We start from the raw sequence: 27968 nt of genomic DNA, 5'->3' as shown, positions 1-27968 counted from the left end.
CCCAATAGGTCCTTTTTGCCCTTGCTTCCCTTGCCTTTGATGATGTTTCTAGGAAGGAGTTGCTGTGGCTGAGGTTGAAGAAGTTGCTGCCTGTAACGTATCTTCTTTATGCCTACATCTATGGATGGACAGTTGGATTGTTTCCATATCTTGGCTACTGTAAATAATGCTGCAATAAATATATAGGTGCTTTCAAATTAATGTTCTTGTTTACTTTGGGTAAATTCCCATAGTTATTGGAATACTTTTTTTGTTTTTATTTATTGGAGTACAATTGGTGGTCACTCAGGTATAAAAAAGAATGAAATCTTGTCATTTGCAACAACATGGATGGACCTAGAGGGTATAATGCTAAGTGAAATAAGTGAGTCAGAGAAAGACAAATACTATAATATTTCACTCACCTGCGGAATTTAAGAAACAGAACAAATGAGCCAACAAAGGAAAAGGAAGACAAAAAAACAGACTCTTAAACAAAGTGATGGTTGCCAGGAGCACCTGGGGGGCTCAGTTAGATGTTTGGCTTTGGTTCAGGTCATGACCGTAAAGTCATGCTATGAAGGTCCACTTTGGTGGGAGGCGGGAGAGGGGGGGAAAAAAAAAAAAAAGAGCTGCTCAGCAGGGAGTCTGCTTCTCCCTCTGCCCCTCCCCCTGGTCCATGCTCTCTCTCTCTCCCTCTCTCTCATATAAATAAATCTTTAAAAAAGAAAGGAGGTGGGGTGAGGATGGGTGAAATGAATAAAGGGGGTTAAGTGTACACTCATGGTGATGAGCACTGAGTAATGTATAGAATTATTGGATCATTATATTGTACATCTGAAACTAATAAAAAATATGTATGTTAATTATACTTTAATTAAAAAATGCATAAATACATAAGTAAATAAATGCATAAATAAATACCACTGTATAGTATAGTCCATAAAATTCCAGGGTTGGAATTGATATTTGGAACAATTTCATGCACCTCACACAGAATTACCAAGTAAGATTAACTGGATTTACTGTAGTTTTTAAAGGCAGTGTTCCCTATCTGCAAGTTGAAGGGTGAATCCCAAATTAAACAATTATCTGGAGAGAGGTAATGCTTTAGCTTCTGAACCTTTCAAAGGGCCAAAGTTTGAGGATTTCTGTTTGACACCCAAGCAAGAGCCGAAGTCAAGGTATGGCTGTCAGTAATGCTTTTAAACACTGCCACCTACAGTAAGTTTGCTTGAAATGCTGAACACAAGGTAAATGAGAACTCCCGACATTTTATCTATTTCATTCTGCCGGCATTTGTCTCTTTCTGTCCTTCCATCAAACCAGTCATGAGTGGAAGCTAAGGAATGCATAGCAGCTGTGCTGACAATTTGTATTTTTCTGTTAATGTCATTTTTATTTATGACCACTCTAAATACGTTTAAAATTGTTGATGTTTTTCCTATCTTCTCATTAGATGACAGAGTGCTAAGATGAGTTTCAGACTGAGACAGATCTGGTTTAACCATAACTCTGCCACTTGCTACTTCTGTGGTTTTACATACGTCGCTCAATCCTTCTAAACCTCAGTTTACTCATTCATGAATTGGAACATTCTCAACATCACAGCTAATATAAAGCACTAGTAAATGGTATGCTTTTAATAAGTTGTGATTATTTATAGAAATTCCGATAATAAATATAAGGACAATGGTTTAAAGGTTTAAGTCAGCTTTCATTGAGAAATGAATTTGGGATCTTAGTTCAGGTTCCTTGGTTTTTTTTTGTTTGTTTGTTTGTTTTTGTTTGTTTTTTAATAGCTTCAGCAAGGCCAATGTGCCTTGGAGCATTGACTGGGGAGCACCAGGGGGAAGGTTCTGAAAAAGCAGCTACAAAGCAGTTATGGTGTGGAAGAAGCCTGTTGTTAATGGTTTTTGAAGATCTTAAGGTTGATATCTTTTCCAGGAACCAGATACAGGCAGCTGACACAGGCAACATTTTGCTTAGGGCAAAAAAAAGACTTTTTTCACTCTATGCCCAGAGAATACTTCCAACATGAGAGTTGTATTTTCTGTTCCCTGTTTATGCAAAGAAATGATTAGGTGATGTCTTTAAACACCAACTCCTACCTTCTTCCCCAATCTCAATGATTAAAAAAAGAAAAAATAACCCAGCCAACCTGAAAGTACAATATGCATTAACAATATTTATTCATGTCCTTGTGTATGAGGATTGGATTCTCCACTTGATATCTGTGGGGGAGTGGAGGGAAGCAGAGAGAGAATCTCAAATAGGCTCCAGGCTCGATCTCACAACCCTGAGATCATGACCTGAGCCAAAATCAAGGGTTGGATGCTTCACCAACTGAGCCACCCAGGCGCCCCTGAAGCTTCTACAAGGGGGGGATGACTACTCTATCAGCAGAGCGAATGTCTTTTAAGCCCATCAGCTTCACTTTTGTAGCTGCCCTCAGGTTCTTCGTTTGTACCATCTAGATCTCATACCATCTTCTGTCAGTTAAAGGCTCGGCTGATCAGAAGCACTAATGGTGAAGGTTTGTCTGAAGCAGGTACAGGCACAAAGAGAGGCCAAAAGGTGAGAGTGGACAAAGGCATAAAGCAATACTAAAGTGTTAGGGCATTTAGGCTTTCAGGAGTTAAGGTCTCTGTTAACATGTTTGCTATCATTGTTAGCGAATGGATCCTCCTCTCAGATGTTTTCTGGGAAGCTCGGGACTCCATGGGCACCCTGACCATGTTTGGTCCTTAGCTCTGGATGCCAAGGACTTTTAAATCTCTGTTGGGGTAGTCTTACTATTTTTATATAAGAATCTTCATCTTCAACATTATCTCCCTCACCCCTTTAAAGTTCCTGAGTCCAAACACTAGAAAGACACAAATATCAGAGTTGTTCTAAAAAGATAACTCTTATGGTCATCTATGTAAGATGATATACAGTTGGAATGATGGAAGAATAGTTTCTTGCAGTATCTGGTTCATGGTGATGGATGATGGCTGGTGAGAGCCATCTGTGGGCAGGGTGGGGTAGGTGGAGTCTGAAAATTAGCATCGTCAGCTCAAAGATATTGGAAAAGAAAATTAGCTAATAAGTCCATGCATATTAACCACTTAGAGGAAGATAATGAACAGGGTTATCTCATCTTCAGAAGAAATGGTATGAGTACTAAAGACAAGATTCAGAAAATTTTGCAGTGTTTAGCAAACAGATTAGTCATGAAGAAGGTCTGGCTTGAATTCATGGAAAAAATGGAAATGTATGTAGGAAGAGATGGTGAAGAGCCAAAAGCCTTAAGCTTGGAGAAAATTAAATGCAGTGTGAAATGACGATTTGTTCTTTGTAATGTCTTTTTCAGAAAGAAAATATATTTTAGCTTGTATTGCTTTTTTGACTGTCCAATTTCTGTAAAATTATTTTTTTTTGTTGGCATTTCATGGATGTTTTGGAATATATGGTTTTCTCAATTATAAAATGGGATGATAACATCTAGGACCTTGCAGAGATGTTGTGAGACTAAATTAGATCGGGTAAGAAAAAGCCCTTTGTAAATTGTAAAATCTTTTACTTGGCTTTAAAATTGTCTGTCTGGTAAACATAGCCCATAATGGGGAACTAAGAAAGTAATCATGGTACAGATGACCTAGTGACATTGCTTTACTGCAGATTCTCCATTCTATTCCTATTCTTGAGAGAGATGACTGGGTCAACAGTCTGAATATTTTAAATTATTTTTTCACTTTGATTTCATATAACAGCAAATCTGACTTTTTCTCGTGAGGTGAAATGGAATACCAGAAATGATTAACCTTTGGTTCTTAGTGTTGCTTGTTCCACAATGTAGCAAAACCTAGAACACAGTGAATTCTGATAGAGATGCAGAGCTCTGGTGAGTTTTGGAATGGGAAAACAGGATTTAAAGTTCCCTTTCAAAAAAGAAAGCAGTCCTCTTTTGCCTGAAGGAAATATCTTTAATAAATACATCTTTTCCTTCATTATAACTCAGCTTTTTGTAATTAAAATAACCAGAAAGCCAGAACATTCTGGAAAGCAAATATTAGATAAATTAAAGTTAAGGTTAGAATTCAAATAAAACATTTTACATATCAGCAATTAGTCTTCGGCCCTTAGTAGTGATGCTATAAAATGAAACCTGAGTGTAAGTGTAAAGAAGACCCTTAGGTCATGAGTGAGGACAAGACCTCAAGTTACAGAGCAAGACCTCAAGTCACTGCCTGGGTCTGCTCCAGGCTAACCCACTTCACCCGGCCATCCCTTGTTTACTTTACCTGCTAAGCAGGTAAACAGTTTCAATGAAATAGTGGTAAATTTTTAGGATTCTGAATTCTTATTGGTATTCCTTAAAAAATGCTAGATATTCCCACAGAAAGAGAAGTAAAATTAAAGCCATGATGACATGGCATTTCTCACATCCTGGCATGAGAAACTTTGATCTTATAGTGTGTTAGTGATGGCAAAGGGAACTGGGTGAACTTATATATTACTGGTAAGAAGGAGGTTGGTTCATCTTTTGGAGGACAAGTTGGCAACCCTAGTGTAAGTGCAAAACATGAGTGTCATTTCAAACAACATTTTTATTTCTAGTAAGTACAAAGTTTATGCAAAAATTTAGACACAACCAAGATGTGCATCAATAGAGGACTGTTTTTAAAAAAATTTTATTTTAACAGAAGACTATTTAAATAAAGTAGCACAGTTTTGTATAATGGAATACCATTCAGCATCTGAAAGAGCAAGGTAGTTTTATATGAATGCACATGGAAAATCTCACTGATACATGAAATAAAGCAATTGATACAACAGTGTGTTGCATTTGTGAAACACGGTTATACACATGTGTGAATATGCACTTGACCGTGTCCAGGGGGACCAATCAGAACAGGTGTCAGCCATAAGAACAGTGATATGAGGGACGCCTAGGTGACTCAGTTGAGCCTTCAGCTCAGGTCATGATCCCAGGGTCCTGGGATCAAGTCCTGCATCAAGCTCCCTGTTCAAAGGGGAGACTGCTTCTGCCTCTGTCTGCCATTCTCCCTGCTTGTTCTCACTCCTTTTTTTTTTTTTTTTGATTAAAAAAAAAAAAAGGAATAGTAGTATGAATCCACATGCCCACATCAGCCCTACTTACCCATGCACTGTATATATCCCAAAGACATTCAGGCAAAGGGTTTCAGTGGTTACCACTGGTTACCACTGTCACCTAGTGGTTCCTTAGGTGACAAAGAGTGGGGAGGAGACCCACTTTTCTATTACTCACTTTTTTTTTTAAGCTAAGGACATTTATTACCTATTCAAAAAAAATAAAATAGTTATTTCATGGGAGAAAAATAAATAATTATGTGTTTTTAACACACAAATTTTAATTTTTATACTTTAAGCTTTATGATTTTATATTTAAGTCTCTCTTCTGTTTTAGCATCTTGATTATTCATTAATTTTAAAAAGATGAGTTTTTAAAAAGATATTTTCTGGTATAACATTTATAATCCGATCATTTCATGGTACCTGGCATTGTGCCTTTTTTGTTAAGTGGGGCTATGTTTAATAAGTTCCTTTAATTTTGATGCCAGTTTTGCACAGATAAAACTTCTCAGCTTCTATAAGCCAACTGGCTTTACATGCCTTAATTTATATGTATGGAATCAAGCAGACTTCATGGAATTCATTCTTTGATACTTCCGTCTTCTCATAAGAGAAATCATCTTTTACCTCACATGAAACAGAAATAGACAACACAAACCTTGACTTGTCCATCTGTGAATTAAAGTGACTACCATAGTGTTGGTAAAGTGGGAAGCGGCAGTTTTTTTCAGCTACTTTGTCCTGTTTTTAAGGATTTAATTTTTTTTCATTGCCACAGTATCACAAATTCTATGGAAGAAACTCACATTTTAGCCTCTGGAGAACGCTGTCTTCATCCTTAGTTCTTGTACACTAATCTGTGGACCCTGTCAACTTTGAAATGTGGTTCCCAGAGATTTGGGTGGAGAGTTCTTGGTTAAAGAAGCTAAGAAAACCCTTTGCCTGGCCTCTCAGTGAATATCTCTGGATAACCAACTTCCCAGTAAAGAGAGAGAGACAGACGGACACCCTGTCTGTGCTCAGAAGCCATGCCTGTTTGCTCAGCATCGTGTCCCCTGTGACAAACACAGGGCTTGGCAAACAGGAAGGTAGTTTTTTGGATAAATGGGATCAAGAGTGTATGGCGTTCACAGCCCCCTGCCTTTTTATAACCTTTTAAAGTTTATTTATTTATATTTGTAGTAATTTCTACACCCAGTATGGGGCTCAACTACATCATCGTGGGGCTCAACTACACTCATTGTGGGGCTCAAACTCACGCCCTGAGATCAAGAGTCTCGGGCTCCTCTGACTCAGCCAGCCCAGCCCCTGCCCCCTGCCTCTGTGAAGCAGCACAGTGGTGGCCATCACTCATCTCTAAACCCTCTTCACTCGAAGGTTCTCTGACCTAATTCTAGCAGGGGAAATGATTTCCTTGCTCAACACTTTTCTGACAGTGCACTTCCCTCTCATGCCTGGTACATTCTCCTTCCCAGGCACAGATCACATGTGGAGCTATTCCTGGGTTTTGGAACGATGAGCTCTTGCCAAGGTGTGCGGAGCTGCTGCAGAATTATGTAACTACCCACATTCATCCACCTTCCTGTTGCAATGTGCCCTTTGTCTTATCCTGTTTATTTTGTGGCCAGATTTCTACAACTGGCCCTGAACACAAAAGTAGAATTTGTGCTGTGTCCTTACGAAGGAGCCTTTGGAGACAAGCAATATCCCAAATTTGCAGTTGTTCCCTTTATCACTTGTTTGTCCTCTTCTGTTTGACTGAAGCGCTCTTGCTTCCTCACCCTTAAGTATCTCAGCTGTCCCCAGCTTTGCAGTCCTTGGTTCTGAAGCTCGCCTCCCCCGTCAGTCTCCCTCAGCTCAGTGCCCTCATCACAAAAACCACTCGGGAAGACAGTGTCTATAGAAGACCTCTAAAATTTTGTTAGCGTTATATTCCTTTCTCATTTCCACATTGAATTAAATGAAAAAGAGCTATTATTCATCCATCATCCCAGTGTACCCTGGTTTTAAGGCATCACCTACATAGTCCATCACCTTCACCCCTGGACTTGTTAATGCTGATGTCTGGCACCACTCAGAGGGTGAACGTATTCATCAAGGTGGTACTGAGATTTTCTTGTTTGAAACTCAATTCTGTGGCCAACTCTTTTTTTTTTTTTTTAAAGATTTTACTTATTTATTTGACAGACAGAGATCACAAGTAGGCAGAGTGGCAGACAGAGAGAGAGGGGGAAGCAGGTTCCCTGCTGAGCAGAGAGCCCGATGTGGGGCTCGATCCCAGGACCCTGAGATCATGACCTGAGCCGAAGGCAGCAGCTTAACCCACTGAGCCACCCAGGCGCCCCTGTGGCCAACTCTTGATTTAAGCTGGCCTTGGGGTGCAAGATGTCCACAGAATAGAGGGACTGCAACTCACTGAGAATACCAGAACTGGTAGGAGAAAGACAAATGGAAAATCATTGCTTCCTTTAGCTTCTTGTATCTATGTTGAGGTCTTTCTTAATTTGGGGGAAACTCACTGTCATTATCTCTTCAAATGGTTCCTCTGCTCCCTTCTCTCCAGACGAAGTGCTTGATGTATACACAGAAAAGAAATAAGGTCAGAGCCGCTGGCCTAAAATGAGGAAGGTGCAAGTAGTGAGATGAGAGGGGAAGAGTGGGCAAGGACCACGTGAGAAGTCCTTGGTGGCTAATGGTGAGAGTTCAGATTTTATTTTCACTTTTTATTTTTTATTTTTTTTTTAAAGATTTTATTTATTTATTTGACAGAGAGAAATCACAAGTAGATGGAGAGGTAGGCAGAGAGAGAGAGAGGGAAGCAGGCTCCCTGCTGAGCAGAGAGCCCGACTCGGGACTCGATCCCAGGACCCTGAGATCATGACCTGAGCCGAAGGCAGCGGCTTAACCCACTGAGCCACCCAGGCGCCCTATTTTCACTTTTTATTATAGAAAATTTCAAACATATACAAAACTAGAGAGAATTGTGTAACTGTTTCCCATATACTCATTGCCAGTTTCAAACAATGGTCATTTCATGCTCAAACCCTTGCCCTTTATGCCCGTACTCACTCTCCCGCAAGGAGATCATTTCATAGCAATTGCCAGACACAGTTTTAATTTGTAAATATTTTAGTATTATTGAAAGAGGAACTTTTCTTGATATAACCACAATACCATCATCACACCTGCAATATTAACAAGTATTCCTTGATGCTATCAAGTGTTCTGTCAATGTTCACATTTTCTCCATTGTGTCAAATTATTTCAAAACAAAATTTTATTTAAAGTAAGCTCTATGCCCAGTATGGGGCTTGAATGCACAACCCTGAAATCAAGAGTCACATGCTCTACCAACGGAGCCCGCCAGGTGGCCCTCAAAATTTTCTTGTTTTGAACCAGGTTCTGAGTAAGACTTTTACACTGAAATTGGCTACTATGTCTCTGAAATGTTTTTTAATCTGCAGAGCTCGGTTACTGTTTTTCCCTTCTTGTAATTTATTTGCTGAAGAGACTAGATTTTGCTGAATGCATCTCTGTGGTATTTTATGTATTTCTGTATTTCAGTAAATTGGAAGTTAGATTTAGACTCTTGATGAGATTTGAGTTTAGTTTTTCAGGCAAGAATAATTAGTAGGTTTCGTGCACTTAACTTAAGAGGAGTCTATTACCAGCTGATTCTCCTTTCGGGGTTTTAGAAGTCGTTAATAATCATGATCTAACTCCATTAACTCATTAGAGTTTGTAAAAGAGTGATCTTAGAATATCACTAGTCCACCATTCCCCTTTTTTAATTAACTAGCATATTTCTATACAGAGAAACTTAGCCTCATTAACCACTTAGTTACCCTGAAGGATAATTTATGTAGAAAGAGCAAAATAAAGTTCCATTCTTTCCCTTTCTTTATTAACTAGTTTTCAAAATGACTTTCTTCCCTATCAGTCTCCAAAGGTGGCCAATGAGTTTGCTTGTTTGCTTACTCAAATATCATTTATAATCCATGAACTATAGCTATTTTACAAGATTGCACTTATTATTCTCCTTGATATTCTAACCGTCCAACTTTGAGGCTATGGGAACCTTTTCAAGTTGCCTTATAAGTCCTTTGGAAATGATCTTGGCAATGTTTCTTGCTCACTGATCCAACAAGATAGTTCAAGATTATTTTGTAAATTTCTTACTCCAGATCTGGAACCCATTTCTCCAAGAAGGTCGGTTTCCATCTAGTGGAAAATAATGTTTAGAGCCCACAGTCTGGGCACTAAGGACATACTTACCATTGTGCTGGTCATTATTTCTAGGTCTCTTCAGAGGACAGAGTTTGAGCATCCTTTAGCCCCACCCACCTTTTCTTATGAGTTCAGCTTTTTAAAAAAAAATTGTTATTTAAATTTGATTTTGTTAATATATAATTTCTTGTTAGTTTCAGAGGTAGAATTTATTGATTCATCAGTTGCATAGAATACCCAGTGCTCATTACATCATGTGACCTCCTTAATGTCCATCGCCTGTTACCCCTTCCCCCCATCCCCCTCCCCTGCAGCAACCCTGTTTATTCCCTATAGTTAAGAGTCTTTTATGGTTTGCTTCCCTCTCCATTTTTATCTTATTGTAGTTTTCCTTCCCTTTCCCGATGTTTATCTGTTTTGTTTCTTGAATTCCAAGAGTTCAACTTTTTACTGACAGGTTACAAAAGAGGTTTAGTCAAAAGACCAAAGTGCACATCCTCATCAGACTCTTCTGATTCTCCTTTCTTTTCTTCCAATTCCTTCTCCTCAGCCTGAGAAGCCCTGATGGAGGGAGCAGGACCTGCTGCTGGGGCAGCTCCAGCTGCTGGGGTGGATTTACCAGCGTCTCCCTTGCAGATCAGGCTCCCAATGTTGCCACTGGCCAGACCCTTTGCAGGCAAGCCTGGCGAGAAAGGTTCAACATTTACATCTGCTGCTTTAATGAGGGCATTGATCTTACCCTCAGTGACCATCACCTCATCGTCCTGGAGGATGAGGGCTGAGCAGATGCCGGCAAGCCCCCAGACAGAGGCTGTGGTGCATGTGAGTGCTGTGTCCCATGGGGTGCTAGTCCCCGAGGAGGTGGGGAGCTAGTCACCAGAGGAAGTGAGAGCCTCACCAAAAACGGTCCTAGCTTCCACAGAAGGGCTGAACACCTTAGGGATAGCTGAGGAAAGGCTAAATCCTTTTTTTAAAGATAAAATTCATCTTGGGTTCACACTGGTATTTTCTATTAATATTCAAGGAGATGGACTTTAATTTGGTTTCATCAACTTTAAACTTACGTTTCATTTTTTTCATACTGAAATTCCTGTTTGTCAATCGCACAAATGTACCTACTCATTACTTACTGATTTATTTTATCCTCTGGGACACCCTGGATATTCTCAGAATGACAAAATCAGCACTACCACCAATAATGTAAATTAGTAAAACAAAGTGCGCTTTTTTCCCGAAGTTTTTTTGGTCTCTAGACTATACGCCATTAAAAATGTACAGAAAGATTACTGTGTTTTAAAGTATCTTAAACTTATTCATATGACTAACATAGGAATCCTTTAAACATGTAAAATATTTGAATTAAAGAATTCACATAGTTCCCAATTCCAATTAATAGAATAAGCTACATTTAATTTATTTTTTTAAAGTAAACTGTAGGTCAAACTTGATCTCCTGATCCAGAGATCAAGAGTCACATGCTTCACCAAGTGCCCCAAATAAGCAATATTTAACTAAGTGATATTTAAAGAAGACCAGCGTCTATTCCCATTTTCTTCCACTCTATATTATACATATATATATATATATATATTTAAAGATTTTATCTATTTATTTGATAGAGAGAGAGCATGAGAGAGCACAAACAGAGGAGCAGCAGACAGAGAGGGAAAAGCAGATTCCCTACTGAGTAGAGAGCCTGTTGTGGGACTGGGGCTCAATCCCAGGACCCCAACCTGAGTGGAAGGCAGATGCTTAATTGACTGAGCCACCCAGGCGCCCCTGGCATTTTGATATTATAAACAATATCGCAATGAATAATCTTGGCTTTTTTTTTTTTTTTTGCTTTTTTGGATTTTATTTAAATTCAAGTTAGCTGACATATAGTATATTACTACTTTCAGGGTGTTTGTTTTTGGTAGTGTATCTTTGGTATTTATTTCCAAGAGTTAGGCTGGAGTAAAGTTTAAAGGTTTTTGTATTTCTTTCCTAATTTCGGTGGGTAGTCCCTGAGGTGCGTCACCCTTGCTATGTTCATGGCAGGATGGGAGTCTCAAGTGCCCATGGCCGTGGGACTGTAGCTCAAGAAATTTTGTGTTTTACAAAATACCACCCTTTAAGCACTAATTTGGGAATATTTTTGCCATTTCCTAAAATGATGGATAATTGCTCTTTTCCCTAAAAAAATATCATTTAAAGTGGTTTTTTGTTTTTGTTTTTTTTTTTAAATACGAGAATTCTCACTCAATGATTGTCATCCTACCTCCCTGACAAAAACTAGAAAGCAGAGAGTATAAAGTGTCATCTGGATATAATTTCTGGGGTTTATGTGGTTTGATAGCTTTTGTGCTGCAATTCCTTTCTATGTTTGCATGTGAGGGAAGAGTCATAGACAAAGCTGGAGTTGAGAGGAACTGAGTAATTACTGTGACTTACAGGAGATGGGCAGGGAGCATGAGAAAACTGACGAAGCCGCCACTTTCACATTTAGAACTTCCCATGTGGTCACTGCCAAGATGGGAAACCTAGGAGGATGTTATTCTCTGCCTTTCGAATATCTAAAGATGCTCTATCTAGATCCTACATGATTTACAGCCCACAGAAAGAGCCCCGTCCTATCATTCCAGAGTTGCTGTTCAGAGTTCTCCAGTAAAGAGGAGCTCTTTTCTTTCCTTTCACGAGAGCATGACTATTGCTGAAAACAGATTATCCACAATCTGACTTGAATCTCCAGTGTATAGAAGGAACAGAAATAACAAGAACTATCCTTTATTGATTAACATGTAACAAGCATAATGTCAGTTAAGATCTTTTCATGGATCTTTCACTTCGTTTTCAAGAGACCCTATCAACATTTCAGAGTTACAAAACGGAGGGTCTAAAATCAATTATCTTTTTTACTACCATGGAGTTGGTGTGTGGTAGAATGCTGTTTGACTTAAGATTACACAGTCTTCACCAAGAGACCATACCCCTTGCTACTGCGGGCTCTCTAGAGTTACTAAAGGAAATGTCAGGTATTATTTCTAATCGTTCATGCCCTACTGAGGGAAATTGATCCAACTGCACAGGAAACTGACATAGGAACATACATGTATATATTCTGACTAAACAGATATATACTGTTATTATTTAAACACTAATGTGTAGTTGTATCAGTCATACAAGCTGTTTGTGTGTGCGTGCACACGTGTGTGCATGTATGGGTTATGTGTAGGTCTGCTAACGGGCCGGGAGGGTGCTTACAAGGAGAGCATGAGTTGAATCTTTACATTCCACTGAGCTTGCTTCGGAACCTGCTTTCTCCACACACTCCTGTGTACACTTGCTTTAATTATTTACTGCTCTGAGCAAGATTTGTGGATTCTTAAATAGAGCTAATAATTCCTCAAGTTTTCCCAAGGATTTAGAAATAATAACATATGTAAAAAATGTTTGAAACAGTGCCTAACACCTAAAAAGCAAAACGAATATTTAGTGATCAAAACCATGTTTAGAGAATCTTTGAACCATTTTTAAGGTGGTCAGGTTTTGAAGTCTGACAGGGACCCAGCTAGTTGCTGGGGATGGGGTAGAAAGGAAGTACTTGAACAAACTGCATTTATATTATAAAATTTGATTTCCTGTATAGAGTTTAGCATACTGTGTAGGGGGAGACCTCGTTGCTTGGTATATGATAGAGGTTTTGAATGTTTAAGTAGAATAACAGTGACTATGGGATCCCCCCCAGAGGTCTACACGGTTCAAACAATGGTATCCTGGATTTTGCCTAATTTTATCACATTGATAACTTCCTGGGAAATCTACTGTAAGAACCCTATAGATGTAAACAAGTGTTGAGGTTTAAAACCACACCACTTACATAGTATTTCTGTCACCTTTTTGTCTCCTGGATTAAAAGGTTTTGGGGCAGAGTCTCATTACACCTTTTCTACGGTTCTTAGGCCTGAAAACTCAGAATTCCTTTGTGTTCTTAGATATTAAGAAAAATAATGTGAGTTAGAACACCTCAAATTCCAACTGGTCTGGGTTAAATAAGTAACACCTACTAATCACTTTCAAATTCAACATTTCTTTTTGACTTTTTATAGAAAAATGCATTTCCCAAACTATTTTGAGCTCTCAGAATGTTTTCGCCTGTCTTTTTGCATCACTGCCACCAGATGGCAGCAACAACCCATTCATCAACATCTTCCCCTTTCCCTCTCCCTGCTTTCCCTCTCTCTCTCCCTCTCTCCCCTCCACCTCCTTTTCACTTATCATCATTCTCCTGCTTACTGTTATTCTAGAAATGAATCAATCAACGGCTCTAGGTAAAAAGCAATGGCTAAAAGTTCTCACTGCATTTCCTTAGACAAATCAGCCCACTAGAGTCTTAGTTCCCTATGCAAAAAAGGGCGGGAAGATGTCCATTGAGGCAAGCACCAGTAAATAACACGATCTTGCGTGGGAGTTGAAAGGCCCTTAAATAATAAGTGCCTCTAATAAGTAATAAAACCCTTCCTTGGATTGTATGTATGAGAAGTGTATATAAAACTGTGGGGGGGGGTTGGTCTTTTGGGGTTTGGGGTAGGTTGTCTATAAATGACTTCAGGAGTCACTTGTCAAAACAAGCCTGTCACACCCCAGGCATGACTCCATTAAGGAGGAGAGAGTGAGGTTATCCAGAGGTGAAGTGGGACCTTGCATGACCCTTGTCTCTCTTCCACTTAATCATCATCTTCCTTATTCAGTTTGCCTAAACATGGCATATTTTCATTCTCGGATATTTTCCCCAAGAAAAATTTTCTTGTTCAACGATCCTGGATTCAGAAGTACATGTTTCAGTTTGGGAAGCAAAATTTGCTGTGTAACTTTTCTTTTTTCATTTCTTAAAAATAGCTATAAAAAGATTGAAAGAAAGAAGAGAGAGAAATAAAGGAATAGAAAGAAAGAAAGAAAGAAAGAAAGAAAGAAAGAAAGAAAGAAAGAGAAACCTTATACTTGTGCTTAGCCAAAAGGCTGCTTGGACATACTTTAAATTTGTCTCGATGAGACTGTTTTATAACCAAACATGTGCACTCAGAATTTAAGACAGAGGGAAATAGCTTGAATGGATGGGGATTTTGTCCATTGTATTTTTAGTTGGTGAAGTTTATCTGGACCCTTTTCAATAGCTTGGGATGATTCGCTGATATGATTTTAGCTGCCGCAGAGAAGAGTAATTTTCAGGGCTTCTTTAGTTTCCAGGATGTGGGTACAAATCATGCAACACGGGTTTTATTGGTGAGATACAATAACCTTTAAAATTATAATCTATCGGTCTGGCTTTGCTATGTGTACTTTCCCATACTAGATTCATGGATTGGGCACGTTTTTTATCTTCATATATAAAATGCGGACAATAATGCCCACATGTGGATTCACTGAGTTATACGGCCTGGGGAGTGCTACGCATATGCAACAAAGAAGTGTTCTCTTTTTTTCTCAGTCTGCCCCCAGGATAAGAGTTTACAGGATTCTAGCTTGCATTGCCAAGAGGCAAAGCTCTGACATGTTTGTTGCTCCCAGAAGTTCACTCTGTAAACATTGGCTTCTGTGTCTCCCTTTGGTTTGGAATTTTCCTAATGGCAATCTAACGAGGAAACGAATTTGCTGTTCTCATGCCCATCTGCAGCCTTTAAAATGTCCGTGGGCATCTGAGTAACTCAGCCCACCATCAGCTTCGACAGCGGTGAACTGAATTTGTGAAATAGGAGGAGGGAGAAAGAAAAACAGATGGGGTTAACGAAATTAAGTTTCTTTCCTTAAGTGAACAGGGAACCATGCTAAACATTAGAATAATTTAGTGAAGATCCAATAAGGTAATTCAATAGGTAAGTGCTTTGAAATGTTCTGTTCTGCTAGGCTGACAGAGGGACTTGGGAGCCTACTTAAATATAGGAGTTTTTCTAAAAGCCTGTGTCCTCGGCAGCCCTTGAATATTTGTCCCTACTAAAGAGCTTCAGACTCTGTCACATATTTCTGCGAGCCGTGAATCTAGCTTCATAGCCCTCACTCTCTGGAATGGCACAGGTTTCCAAAGGCAGGTGTAGATAGGTGCTCCCTACAGTTCCTGCCCAGGCTCATTGATGCTTTATTTCTGAATAGCTTTCAGCTTTATTTTTGAAATGGAGGATAATGTTCCCATGGAATCTTGGCATTTCAAAGAAATAACTTCTGTTTTAAAACTCTGCTTAGGGACATTCCAGGTATTAGGAACTCAAAAACCACATGGCAGTTTGGCAAAACTATGTGCCCAAATTGTGTTTGTTTAGCGAAAGCGTCTGGTTGCCTTGTTCTAAAGTGTGGAGCGCTTCCTTGCTCCTGAACCTGAATGTGGTGAAGCTGGAAAACTTTCCATCTGGGGAGTAGTGATTATTTTTTATCTTCAGTGGAGATGCAGGAATTTGCTTTTGTGGTAGATCTTCCCTTTTGCCCAGAAGTTTCTAAGGCAGATAGAGGGTGATGGCCCTGCCCATTATTCCCAGAGAAACTCTGAAATCCAGCAAAGGAACCATAGGGCAGTACCTTCAGATTGAGGCATAAGCATTTCTGTTTGGTCCTATAGATTGTATGTACTGGCTGAACTTCGTCTTTGCAGAGTTAGAGATTTTTTTTTTCCCTTGAAATTTATTTTTTGTTACTTATTTATTTATTTTAAAAATAATCTCTATGCCCAGTGTGGAACTCAAACTCATGACCCCCAGATCAAGAGTCATATGCTTTACCAACTGAGCCAGCCAGATGCCCTTTTTCTCTGTAAATTGAGGTTTAGCCTGCCTACAGTCTGAAAAATCCTGTTTTCGGAAGATGTACAGATACTGCTTCTCCTCCTCCCCAGAACACGAGTTTCTTCCCAGGAAAAGAGGAGCTGAGACTGTTGTCACTGAGTGAGGCGAAGGCTGTGTCACTTCCTTTGAGGAGCTAACTGACTCAGCGGGAAGGGCCCGACTACCCAGGACTCCTATCAGGAAGATTTACCACCTATGTTTTCTTCCAGTTTTATGTTTTCAGGTCTTATTTTCAAGTCTTTAATGCATTAGGAGTTGATGCTTGTGTATGGTGTAAGAGTGGTTTCCTCCCACCTTCCCTTTGCACGCAGCTGTCCAGTTTTCCCAACACCACTTCTTAAAGAGACGGTCTTTCTCCGCTGAGCATTCTTGGCTCCTTCGTTATAAATTAATGGACCAAATAAGCATGGGTTCTCTTTGTTTATACTTAAGCTATAACTGCTTTCTCCTACTTCAAGAATCCTGGTTCTCATGAACGCAGCAGATACAAAATTAAAATTTTTCGTATTTGCTCTATTACTTTATTCCATGTTACAAACATCAGTCTTAAAATAATCATACTAAAAACCACCATGATTTAAAATGACTGGGAACCATTGCATTGTTTTTTGAATATGTTCTACATGTCATATCCAATTTTTTATAACTTCATTACCTTGCTTAAATACAGAGGTATTTACAGTGTACTTTCTTCCTTTATTCCTCACTTAGTGTTAGTTCTTCAAGTAACTATATCCTCAATACTCATCATCAGTCTTCATAGTGATAATTTTCTACTCACTTTGGTTGTATAAAGTACATTTTGTAGTAGGTGCCTAAGGAAGAGGAGAGAAACTGTATTCCCTGAGTTTTTGCATATTGATAAAAGTGTGCCTATGCCCTTTATATCTGAAAGTGAATATAAAAGCCATTGTTTATATATTCTTTCTTTCAGTATCTTAAATGTTGCTCTATTTTTTTCCCAGCACAAAGCATTACTTCAAAAATCTGATGATAAATCTTATCGTCTTTCCCTAGAAAATAAGCCCCCTCATTTTTTTACATTGATATTTTCTTTTGACATAAAATAATCTATACATAACTCAAGGATATATGCTAGACAGAACTCTTCTAGCTTCAGGACTCCGTGCCCTCCGTGGTGGGCCACACCTTGTATAATCCCCTCTCTTATGGGGATTTGTCCCCCCAAAATTTGTATGTTGAAGTCCTAATAGCTCATGTGATGGTATTTGGAGATGGGGCCTTTAGGAGTAACTAGGATAAATTAGATCTTAAGGATGGGGCCCTCATGATGGGATTAGTAGCCTTTTGAGAAGAGGAAGGAAGAGAAAAGGCCAAGTGTGGACAGAGCAAGAAACAGCCCTCTGCAAGCCAGGAGAGAGCTCTCACTGAGAACCAAATCAGTCTGTCAATTGATCTTGAACTTCCCAGCCTCCAGAACTGTGAGAAAATAAATTCCTATTGTTTAAGCCACCTAATCTATGGTATTTTGTTATGGTAGCCCAGCTGACTTAGGAGACCCTCATTTGCATAAGTTTTAAAAAATTTAAGATATTTTAATGGATGTGTGTTGGTATCTCATTGTGGTTTTAATCTCCTTGTCCCTAATGGACAGGGAAGTTGAGAATCTTTTTATGCGCCATCTGTATATTTTATTTGGTAAAATGTCTGTTTAAATACTTTGTACATATTTTTATTGTTTTTTTTGTATTCTATCAATGAGTTTTTAAAGTTGTTAATATGTAGAGACAAGTCCTTTCTATAATTTGCAAATATTCTTTCCTAGTCTGTGGCTTGTATTTTCATTCTATCAAGAGGATCTTTTAAAGAATAGAAGTTTTTAATTTTGATAAAGTCCAGTTTATCAATTTGTTCCATGTATCGTACATATGGTATCATATATAAATAAGCTAGTGCTTAACTTAAAGTCACAAAAGCTTTATCCTAAATTTTTTTTCCTAAAAGATTATAGGATTATAGCTTTAGGTTTTATATTTAGGTCTGTGATCCATTTGGAGTTAATTTTTGTATATAATGTAAAAATAAGACTTGAAAGTTTCTTTTTTTGCATATGGATTCCAATTATTCCTGTACCTTTTATATAAAAGACTCTGCTTTCTCCACTAACTTGCTTTTTCAGCTCTGTCAAAAATCAATTGATCGGGGCACCTGGGTGGCTCAGTGGGTTAAGCCTCTGCTATCCGCTCAGGTCATGATCTCAGGGTCCTGGGATTGAGCCCCACATCGGGCTCTCTGCTCAGCGGGGAGCCTGCTTCCCTCTCTCTCTTTGCCTGCTGCTCTGTGTACTTGTGATCTCTGTCTGTCAAATAAATAAATAAAATCTTAAAAAAAATCAATTGGTCATATTTGTGTGTGCATCTATTTCTGGACTCTATTTTGTCCCATTGATCTGTCAATCTTTTAAAATTTTTTTTTAATTTCTTTAATTCCTTTTTCTTCGAGAGAGAGAGAGAAAACATGTGAGAAGGGGGGGGCAGAGGGAGAAAGAGAAAGAGAATCTTAAGTAGGCTCCATGTCCAGCATGGAGCCCCAGTGTGGGGCTTGATCTCGCCATCCTGAAATCATGACCTGAGCCAATCAAGAGTCCCACACCCAATGGGCGGAGCCACTTAGGTGCTCAAATCTATTTGTCTGTCTTTACAGCAATATAATACTTTCGTGATTATTGTAGCTTTAAGTAAGATTTGTAGTCTGGTAGTATAAGTCTTCTAACTTTGTTCTTCTTTTGCAAAGCAGTTTTGTTTATTCTAGGTCCTTTGGTTCCCATGACTATTAATGATCCTTACATTTATTGGATATCTGTGTTTTCTCCTCTAATAGTCAATCCATTTTCTGATCATTAAAGTTTATATGTGTGAGATCTGTTTGGGATATTATTATTATTGTTGTTATTATTATTCCATTGGTCTGTTTATTTAACAATGTACCAAGTCAGTTTTAGTTATCATAGCTTCATAGTAAGTTTTATTTTCAGGTAGGATGGGTCTATTTATCATATTCATCTTATGCAAAAAGCTGGTTGGCTATTTTTGGCCCATTTCTCTGCCATATAAATTTTAGAATCATTTTGGTCAAGTAACTAAAAAAAAAAAAAAACCCCAAACACTGTTATTTTTTAGAAAAGTATCAATTCTTCAGATCAATTTGGTGACATCTACCATCTTTATCACTCTTCTGAATCATTTAGTAAATCTGTCCATTAATTTAGATATTCTCTGTCTTTCAATCCACAATTTATTTATTTTTTTCTCTAACAGATTGGCTTCTTTTTTGTTATATTTATTCTAATGCCCTTGATATCTTTGTTGAAATTAATAAGATTTCTTTCCCAATTTTAATTCTTCAGTTTGTACACAGTAAACTTTAATTTTCTTTGGTGCATAGTTACATGAATTTTAACACATGCATAGATTTATGTAACCATCACCACACTCCTGACACAGAGCCATATCAATTGCCCAAAAAGTTTCCTTCATGCTGCCCTTCGTAGTAAATTATCCCCATATTCCTGGGACCTAATTGACTTCTTCTTCATCCCTATAATTTTGCCTTCTCCAGAACGTCATATACGTGTAGTCATTGTATGGAATCTTTTGAGACTGGCTTTTCTCACCGAGCATGGTGCATTTGGGGTTTATCCATATCCTTGTGTGTATCAATTGTGTGCTCCTTTTCATTACTGAGAAGTAGTTCATTGTATAGATGTGCCACAGACTTGCTTATGCCTTCACTCCTTGAGGGATATTTTGGTTGTTTCCAGTTTGGGAGATAATAATGCTATAAGCATTTGTGTACAGGTTTTTATCTAAATGTAAGTTTTAATTTTCTTAATATATATACTTGTTGGGTCATAATATGTGTGAGACTTTATAAGAAATTGCCTGTACTATTTTTTTATTCCCAGCTGCAATGCTTAAGTTTCAGGTGCTTCACATCCTCAGCAGCACATGGTGTGGTCATTTTTTTTTTTTTTTTTTTTTTTTTTAGTTAATCAGTCTAATAGATGTGAAAATCTTTTTTAAATTATATTTTCTGAGTTTTGCTAGTACATATGAATGTACATATGAATGTAATTTGTTTTTTAAAAACTTTAGGGGGTGGGATTATGGACATTGGGGAGGCTATGTGCTTTGGTGAGTGCTGTGAAGTGTGTAAACCTGGTGATTCACAGACCTGTACCCCTGGGGATAAAAATATATGTTTATAAAAAATAAAAAAAAATTAATTTAAAAAATATTTAAAGGATTTTATTTATTCACTTTTAGAGAGACAGCAGAGGATAGGGGGGAGGGAGGGAGAGAGAGAGAATCCGGACGCAGGGCTCAATCTCATGACCATGAGATCATGACCTAAGCGGAAACCAAGAATTGGACACTTAACTGACTAAGCCACCCAGTTCCCCTTATAATTTTTTAAAAAATTTTTAAAAAGGATTTTATATTTTAAAAAAAAACCTTTAAATTCTAGCATACATACCAAATATATATTTATTATGACAACTTTATGAATTAAGCACATCTAGTAATCAGCAACCAGATCAAGAAAAAGAACATTACAAGAAACTTAGAAGCTTCTTTTATGCCCCCTCCCATTTTTTGCCATCCTTCTAACCCAGATTCTGACTTCAAATAGTGCAGATTAATTTTGCCTTTTTTATACATCGTGTAAATGGAATCATACTGTTTGCTGTCTGGTATTTTCTATTACCCCTTTTGGGATGTCAGACAGAAGGAAATAACCCAGGAAAGTGCATTATGAGAAACTGTAGTTGATAGCATATTCTTTGAAGGCATTTATTAGTAGTAATTGAGTTCACATGCTGTTTGCGTATTGTACACATTCATTAAGATAATGATAGATGTTGCATTACTGAAATGTCAGGAAAAGAAGCAGATTATTTGGACTCAGTATTGCTAATGTTTCTTTTTTATCTTAATTCCTTTAATCATGATTTTTACAGTTATGAACAGTGACTATGGTTAGTATTTCATAATTTATTTGGTTGATTGTGTGCTTTTTACATCTTTTTCCCAGTGGAAATGTTTTTCCCTTTTGGAAATGGTGGAACGGAGGCGCATAAACCCTGTCATCACCAACGAATTTTCATTACTTCTGTCACTCGCGGTCTCTAACCATCAGCAGCGGAGTCGTTACCCACCATGGAGGTGGTAAAGAAAGATTAGGCAGCTCTTCAATTTTCTGGTAGAGTTTTTCCTCAAGGAAATGCCATCATTCTCATTCTTTCATATCATTATGTCCTTTGTCATAATGTCAGAAGCTGTTCACTGTTACATAGTAAGTTCACCACATGTTTTGACTTAATCTAAATTAGATCTTAAGAATTGTCTTATTAAGTACATACAAGCTTAACACCCTACAATAGATACCTAAAACTTTACTATCTATTTTTTTGCTTCAGGAATTGTTGATAAGGGGTCACAATTTTAGCTGACTTCTACTATCTTAATAACTCATATACACCCAAACACATACACAATCATTTAATATTAAAGGTGTACTTAGCTTACCATTTGCACAATTTTTTACCTTCATCTATTCCATATTTTATGATAGCCTTGGTCAGAACAATAATTACATTTTAATTAATTAGTTTTAAGAAACCAATACTCATAGTTCTTTGTTTCTGTTTTTAAAGATTTTATTTATTTATTTATTTGACAGAGATCACAAGTAGGCAGAGAGGCAGGCAGAGAGAGAGGAGGAAGCAGGCTCCCCATGGAGCAGGGAGCCCGATTGCAGAGTGCTCCAACACGTGGGGTCTGAGCCACATAGCCTGGGTTTGAACTCTGGCTACACTGCCTGACCACAAGCTTTGTGGTCACTGTGTTTTTCTTTTTTCATTACTGAAATTGGAATTTAATGGTACTTATCTCATAGCAGTATTGGAAAGATTAAAAGTGTTTACATGTATGAAGTATCAGGAAAGTTCTTGGTTTAATAACCACTGACCATTATTATTGAGTAAATGAACTAAAACATGACATGAATATAACACAGTTCATCTTCTGGATCGTATTTTTATTATTAACCTGATAATTCACAGTGTTTTCCAGCAAAAAAGGGCCTTAGGAATAATCTATTCCAACAGTCTCAGTTAAACATGACGAAAGTAGAATGGAGGAACGTAAAATCATTTGTGCTAAATCATCCTAGGATGCTAATTAAATTCTTTTTGTCTGTATTGCTAAAGGGGAGTCGAATAGTCTAGTTGTAACTGGGCTTACAGTCAAAAGAAAATACAAATTTAAACTAGGAGGTCAAAAGCCTTAAGGGTAATTCATCATCCACTAAATAGAACTTTCTCTGTTTCCTGTCTTCTGCTTTCCTCAGGGCATCATATCTGTTACACATATCGGTGTTTGGGGTGCTTTGACTTTCTTCTTGTATGATTTTTAATTTTTATTAATACTGCCAGTGCTCAGAAGAACAGGTATCAAAGCCTGTTGAAGGAACTTTGTGTTTCTTTGGTCATCTGATATACCATCTAAATAGTTCTCAGCTTCTTTTGCTTCCTTCAGAAAAATAAATGTTAGACAAAGACATTCCGATCAGATATGTCCATAGAGCACAAAGTGGACTGAAATACTTTATCTAGTGTGATCAAAGTAATCGAACAGTTACTTTAGACTTTAAAATGTGAATTTATTTGTGCCCATCAAACCTGTGGTTAAACTATTCATGACATACTTTAATATTGTTGTTCTATAAACATCACCATCAAAGGCAAAGAAGCTGTTCTCAGAAATGACCAAGAGAAAAAACATAGAGAGAAAAAACAAGAAATGATATGCTACATTATCTTCTAAACAAAGTCTTGATTGTGTGTGGTGTGTGTGTGTGTGTGTGTGATGACAGAAAGAGAGAGACACCAAGTCCCATTTTCTGGAAAAACAAACTAAGGACTAAAATTCAATAAATTTTTATTACCAGTTTATTAAGTGTCAGACCCTTTGCTAGGCATTCACCATAAAGCAATGACTAAGATAACATGTCCCATAGCCAGTAAGTTTCAGTACCAAGACTCAGCTGAGCCCAGCTAACCCCATCGTGAGCTCTCTTAATGACAGCCTCTTAAAAATCTTTGTTTATGCAAAACCATGATTTATTGTTCTCTCATTAATGGTGAGTGAAAAAAAGTGTCATTGCTTCCATACCTACATTTCGCATAAAAGTAAAAAGCGTTGATGTCTTGAGGTTGCATCTTCAATTATACAAAACATCTCAGTGAGATTTTAAAAGAATGTTAACGTGAATTTTTCTAATAAGTTGTTATTAGCTTGTGTTTCAGTTTCCAAACTATCTTTCAGATGGGTAATTCAGCCTACTTGTTTTTCATTTTTATGATAGTAGATAGATTTTTCTTAGCACTTCTTTGGGGTGTACTTAGCCATTCTTAGCCCCAGCTGGGTCCCACCAGCTCCTTCCTGTTAAAAAAGGTAGAGCAAATTCTTTAAGAATGTGGCGCTGCTCTGTTCACAACCGTTGTACAAGAGAAATACTTGATACTTTCCTCTCTGTGAGTGACATAATGAATCTCTGGTTGTGTGACTTATTATGTATTCTAATAAGCACTAAAGAATAGAACATTCGTTCTTTTCCAAAAATAAAAAAAAAAAGGATGGTGCTGGAAAGGGTAGCCCCAGGTTCAACTCCTAGCTCTGGCACTCGGCTGTCTCACTTCTGACAACACACTTAATTTCTCTGGTGCCTTGAGCTTTTACATCTGTAAAAGATTATGCATCTTTTTACAGATATCATTTAAACCTCACACTATTATTTACCTTTTAATTAAAGTATGTTTACCTCAAGCCTGTCTTTAGATCTCATTCATCAGTGTTAGATAAAATGAAGGTTTCAGGTAAAACGAAGGGATCAGGCCCAAAGGTTTCTAGCTCTAATGTTGTAGAATTTATAGCTCTGGAGACCATAAGGCTTTTCCCTGGTGGTCTATAGGATATTTCACTCTTTTTGGACTTTTTATGAATTCAACTGGAATTTCCTGAATAGTGCTACTGAGCCGCCGTCTTCCCGGCCGGATTCGGACTGTCGTTTCTCTCCTTTTAAACACGGTCTTCACATTGCTGAGAATGAAAACAAAAACCCTGTGAGGTTAAGGATGAGATGTCATTTCCCTAGGATAATTATCAAGGTACCCAGAGTTGTGATGATGAACCATTCACTCAGGGCCCTTCCTGGCACACGGTACTACTGCTTTATAAAAAGTTCCGGTGAGAACATACATTGCTTTAGTACACTAAAAACATTGAGATGGGCGAGGCTCTCATAAATCTCTTTAGTGTGCAACAATGGGATAATAAAACTCAGGGATTTGGAACTCACTTTGGTTCTCATCTTCTCTCCAGACCTCTGTGATTTGAAAGTCTGTATGTTAAAATCTCAGAGACGCTGATTCAGAGAGACCTCTTTTAATTTGGAGGCTGCTGGTGACCTCTTATTTATTTGTTTCCTCTTCCTTTTTTTTTCCAAACTAAGATTTTTCACAGAACTTCATATAATTTTTCCAGCTTTCCTGGTATAAACCATCTGTGGTCATTTTGCAGAGTCTCTTTAGGTCATGGGAAAGTTCTGTCTTTCCTGCATAGCACATATATGAGTCCTGCTCTCCACAGCCACTTTTTAGGAGTGGATAGCAGCATTGTCTCCAAGGAATTTAGATGTAGTCACAATGCCAAACTTGCTCCTCATCTACAATTATGAACAAATTCTAGAATGCTCCTCCATTTAAATAACTCACTTGTCGGTTTTAAAGACGCGATTTGTCTCTTTCTTAAAGAGACGAGCTATTATAGGATCTCTGTTAGAAAATGAAAGTCGTCAAACGCTGGATTTGATATGTTAGTGGTATATTTCTGTTGGTTTTCCAGATACCTAACAACTTTAAAGTAACCATTGAAAAGATAGAGAATATGAGATATATTGCGCGGCCAGTCCTGACCATCTCTTTTCAAGTCTTTATCACTTATCTTCTCTCATTAGATAAATCCCTATCTTCCTTCAGAACCCACCTCATGTACTCTTCCCTGACTTTAGACTCCCTGTGCCTCTGAATTTGAGAAGACAAATGATTCCCTATTTTGATATTTGATATACCCTGGCATATGGGTTTGGATTTTCTCTTATGAGAAATAGGCGCTTGTATGGAGTGAAACTAGATGCTCCTTGAGGGCACAGATTAGCTCATATAATTCTGGTCAAGTCCTGACATCATCTGCCTGGTGGCTGCAAATACGTGTTACTTTAAATAATAATTTCTAAAAATAACAATACATACCTCTTGTGAATATTCTGGAACATACCAAGATAATAAAGCAAATCCGAAGTACTCAAAAAATTGCAAAAAACATATTCTTCTATTTTCCTGGGATCTTTTCCTTTGAAAACGTGTGTGTGAACAAACTGTGATCATATTGCATATGACTTTGATACTTTTTAAAATAACCTATCATGATATTTTTGCTATGAAATATTATCCAAATGCACAGTCTTGCCAACCATCATTTATTCAACCATTTACTTACTGATGGAGATTTAAATTGTTTCAGTTTTGACTATATTTAAAAAATATTCTGATAAATATCTGTATTTTTCTCCTGGAAAACTTTTACCAACTTATAATTCCAACAATCTATCATAGTGCTCTTTCCCTCCATTTTTGCAGCTGTCAGTATTATTGTTGAGTGTGTGTGTGTGTATATATTTAAATTTATTTATAAATTTTAATATTTTTATAATTTAGAAACAAATTTTTATTATTTTAAATTACAGTCTTCACTTATTAAGGATATTATCTATTTCCTATATTTAATAGACATTTGAATGTTTTCTTTTGTGTACTCTCCATTTATGATTCTTTTTCAATTTAATTTGATATGTACCATAATACATTTACGTTCATAAGAACTCATTAAATATTAAGGACATTATCTGCATCCATATTTGTTGGATTCATATTTATTTTTCCATCTTAGTGTGTACCTTTTAATTCTGATGTGGCATTTCTTGATTGTTTTTGCAAAAAATTGAATTAAATAACTTTTTTCTTTGTGAGTTTTCCATACAAAGCATTGAAAATATTTATTAGCATTCTCTCCTCACACAGATTTTTCTGCTTTGAAGTTTTACAGTTTAACTTATGTACTTAGAATTACTTGATTTTCCCCTCAAATAATAATTGATCAATTTTCTAGAACCATTTACTGAATATTTTTCCTACTTATACATTTTCTTATTTATTGTATATTTTGATGCATACAACATATTTTCTTAATGATCATGTATGTGTCATATACCAGTTTTTTATAACTGTATTTTGGAGCTCTTTATTCTATTTTATTGGTCTGTTTTTTCTTGTTTTAGCTCCACAGTGTTGATTATTATAGCTTTATAATAAATTTTAACATCTGGTAAGACAAGTTCCTCATATCTTTTTTTTTTTTTTTTTTTTTTGTTATTTTAGAGGGAAAGGAGACAGAGAAAAAGAGAAGGGGGAGGGGTAGAGAGAGAGAGAGAATCCTAAGCATGCTCCACGCCCAGCTTGGAGCCTGACTTTGGGCTCAATTTCACAACCCTGAGATCTGAACTGAGCTAAAATCAAAAGTCGGCCGCTTAACCGACTGAGCCACTCAAGTGCCCCCTCTCATTTTACTGTTTTTATCTTTACAAAAACATTGGTTTTTCTTGCCCATTTGATCTTATGGAAATTTAAAATTATTTGCCAAGTTAAAATAATCTATTTGGGATTTTGTGTAGAATTGCATTAAACCTTAATATTATTTGAGAAAGTACACCAACAGAAAACATTATAGCATTCAGTACATTCTTTCTTTCAAGTCAGACTAAAACTCTTATCTTGCTGGAAGAGAATTAACCGCCAGGCTGCCCCATACAACAAGTGTGCAAGAAGTAGTGTGTTAGCCAGTGGTAACCTACACTTGTAAAGAACATTTTAGGAAGAGAATTTCTGAAGTAGCTCTTACAACTCTTTTACTCATCTGTTACTTTTCTTTAGAATACAGACATGAATTTTTCTCTCATCAATACATCTCAAGCAAAAATTTTAATATGAGACTTTTTAACACTTTGGTTTTTCCTGTCAAGCCAATGTTTATAAATACCTTGAACAACTTTTATACTTGAATGAACTTTAAAAACTTACCACTGGAAAATTGCCCTAAAATCTAGTTGTGACACTGTAAGATAAACAACAAAAAATAGTTTTCACTCATCTAAACCTTCTTATCTGTCTATTGTTTTTGGGTTTCATTCAGTTTTTCGTTGTCTCAAACGCATGTGTCCCTGCTTCTGGTGGGAATTCTTGCTAAGTGATATGTGTCTTTCTCTTCCTTTGGGATTTGAACTATCCCAGAACCATCTTTTCTCTTTTTTTTCCCATAAAGTCTGCTCCTTGGATGACGGTGTCCGTGTTTGGTTTCACAAACATCTGAATAAAATGTGTTTATTTTCCTTTAGAAATATGCATCGTAAACTGAATGTACTTTTGTTTTTAGAAAAGTACAAGGTGATAATTCAAGGCCTAGGGAGACAGAGAGTTTTTATGTTCGAGTAAGTACAAGAAGAGTAGTCTTATTTTCCAAAGTTTCCTGAGCTAAACACCATCTTGAGATGAGAAAGAAATTGAATTAGTTTGGATAATTTTCTCTGTTTGCTTACTTGACTTTTGATCAACAATTTTGAAGCAAACATTTCCCGTTATCATGGAAGAGGGTTTTTCTTAATCTTATTTTGTTAGCAGAACAATAATCTAGTAGCACATCAAAAATCTCCAACTTG

The 27968-nt window shown here is 37.3% G+C and overlaps 1 protein-coding gene across 1 annotated transcript; it reads right to left on the bottom strand.

Moving 5' to 3' along the window:
- Positions 1-9764: 9764 nt before the first annotated feature.
- LOC116593517 (60S acidic ribosomal protein P1-like) lies at positions 9765-11804 on the bottom strand. The gene is made up of 3 exons (XM_032347819.1): positions 11772-11804; positions 10046-10175; positions 9765-9988 (listed from the first exon to the last, which is right to left on the bottom strand). The coding sequence occupies exons 1-3, from the start codon at positions 11802-11804 to the stop codon at positions 9765-9767; spliced, it is 387 nt and encodes a 128-aa protein (XP_032203710.1).
- Between the last annotated feature and the right edge of the window lie 16164 nt (positions 11805-27968).

This window comes from Mustela erminea, chromosome 6, assembly GCF_009829155.1.
Source record: "Mustela erminea isolate mMusErm1 chromosome 6, mMusErm1.Pri, whole genome shotgun sequence".
In the NCBI taxonomy this organism is placed as follows: domain Eukaryota; kingdom Metazoa; phylum Chordata; class Mammalia; order Carnivora; family Mustelidae; genus Mustela; species Mustela erminea.
Note: the sequence above shows the minus strand (reverse complement) of the source record. Positions and strands in the feature narration are given on the sequence as shown.

What these genes read in the sequence shown, in the direction of transcription:
- LOC116593517 (XM_032347819.1), bottom strand. Translation starts at nt 11,804, where the DNA reads ATGGGAAGTTCTAAATGTGAAAGTGGCGGCTTC. An exon ending in AATGTGAAAGTGGCGGCTTC is followed by an intron (nt 10,176 to 11,771) that starts GTCAGTTTTCTC and finishes TCTGGTGACTAG; the next exon opens with CTCCCCACCTCCTCGGGGAC. An exon ending in TGAGGTGATGGTCACTGAGG is followed by an intron (nt 9,989 to 10,045) that starts GTAAGATCAATG and finishes CTTTCTCGCCAG; the next exon opens with GCTTGCCTGCAAAGGGTCTG.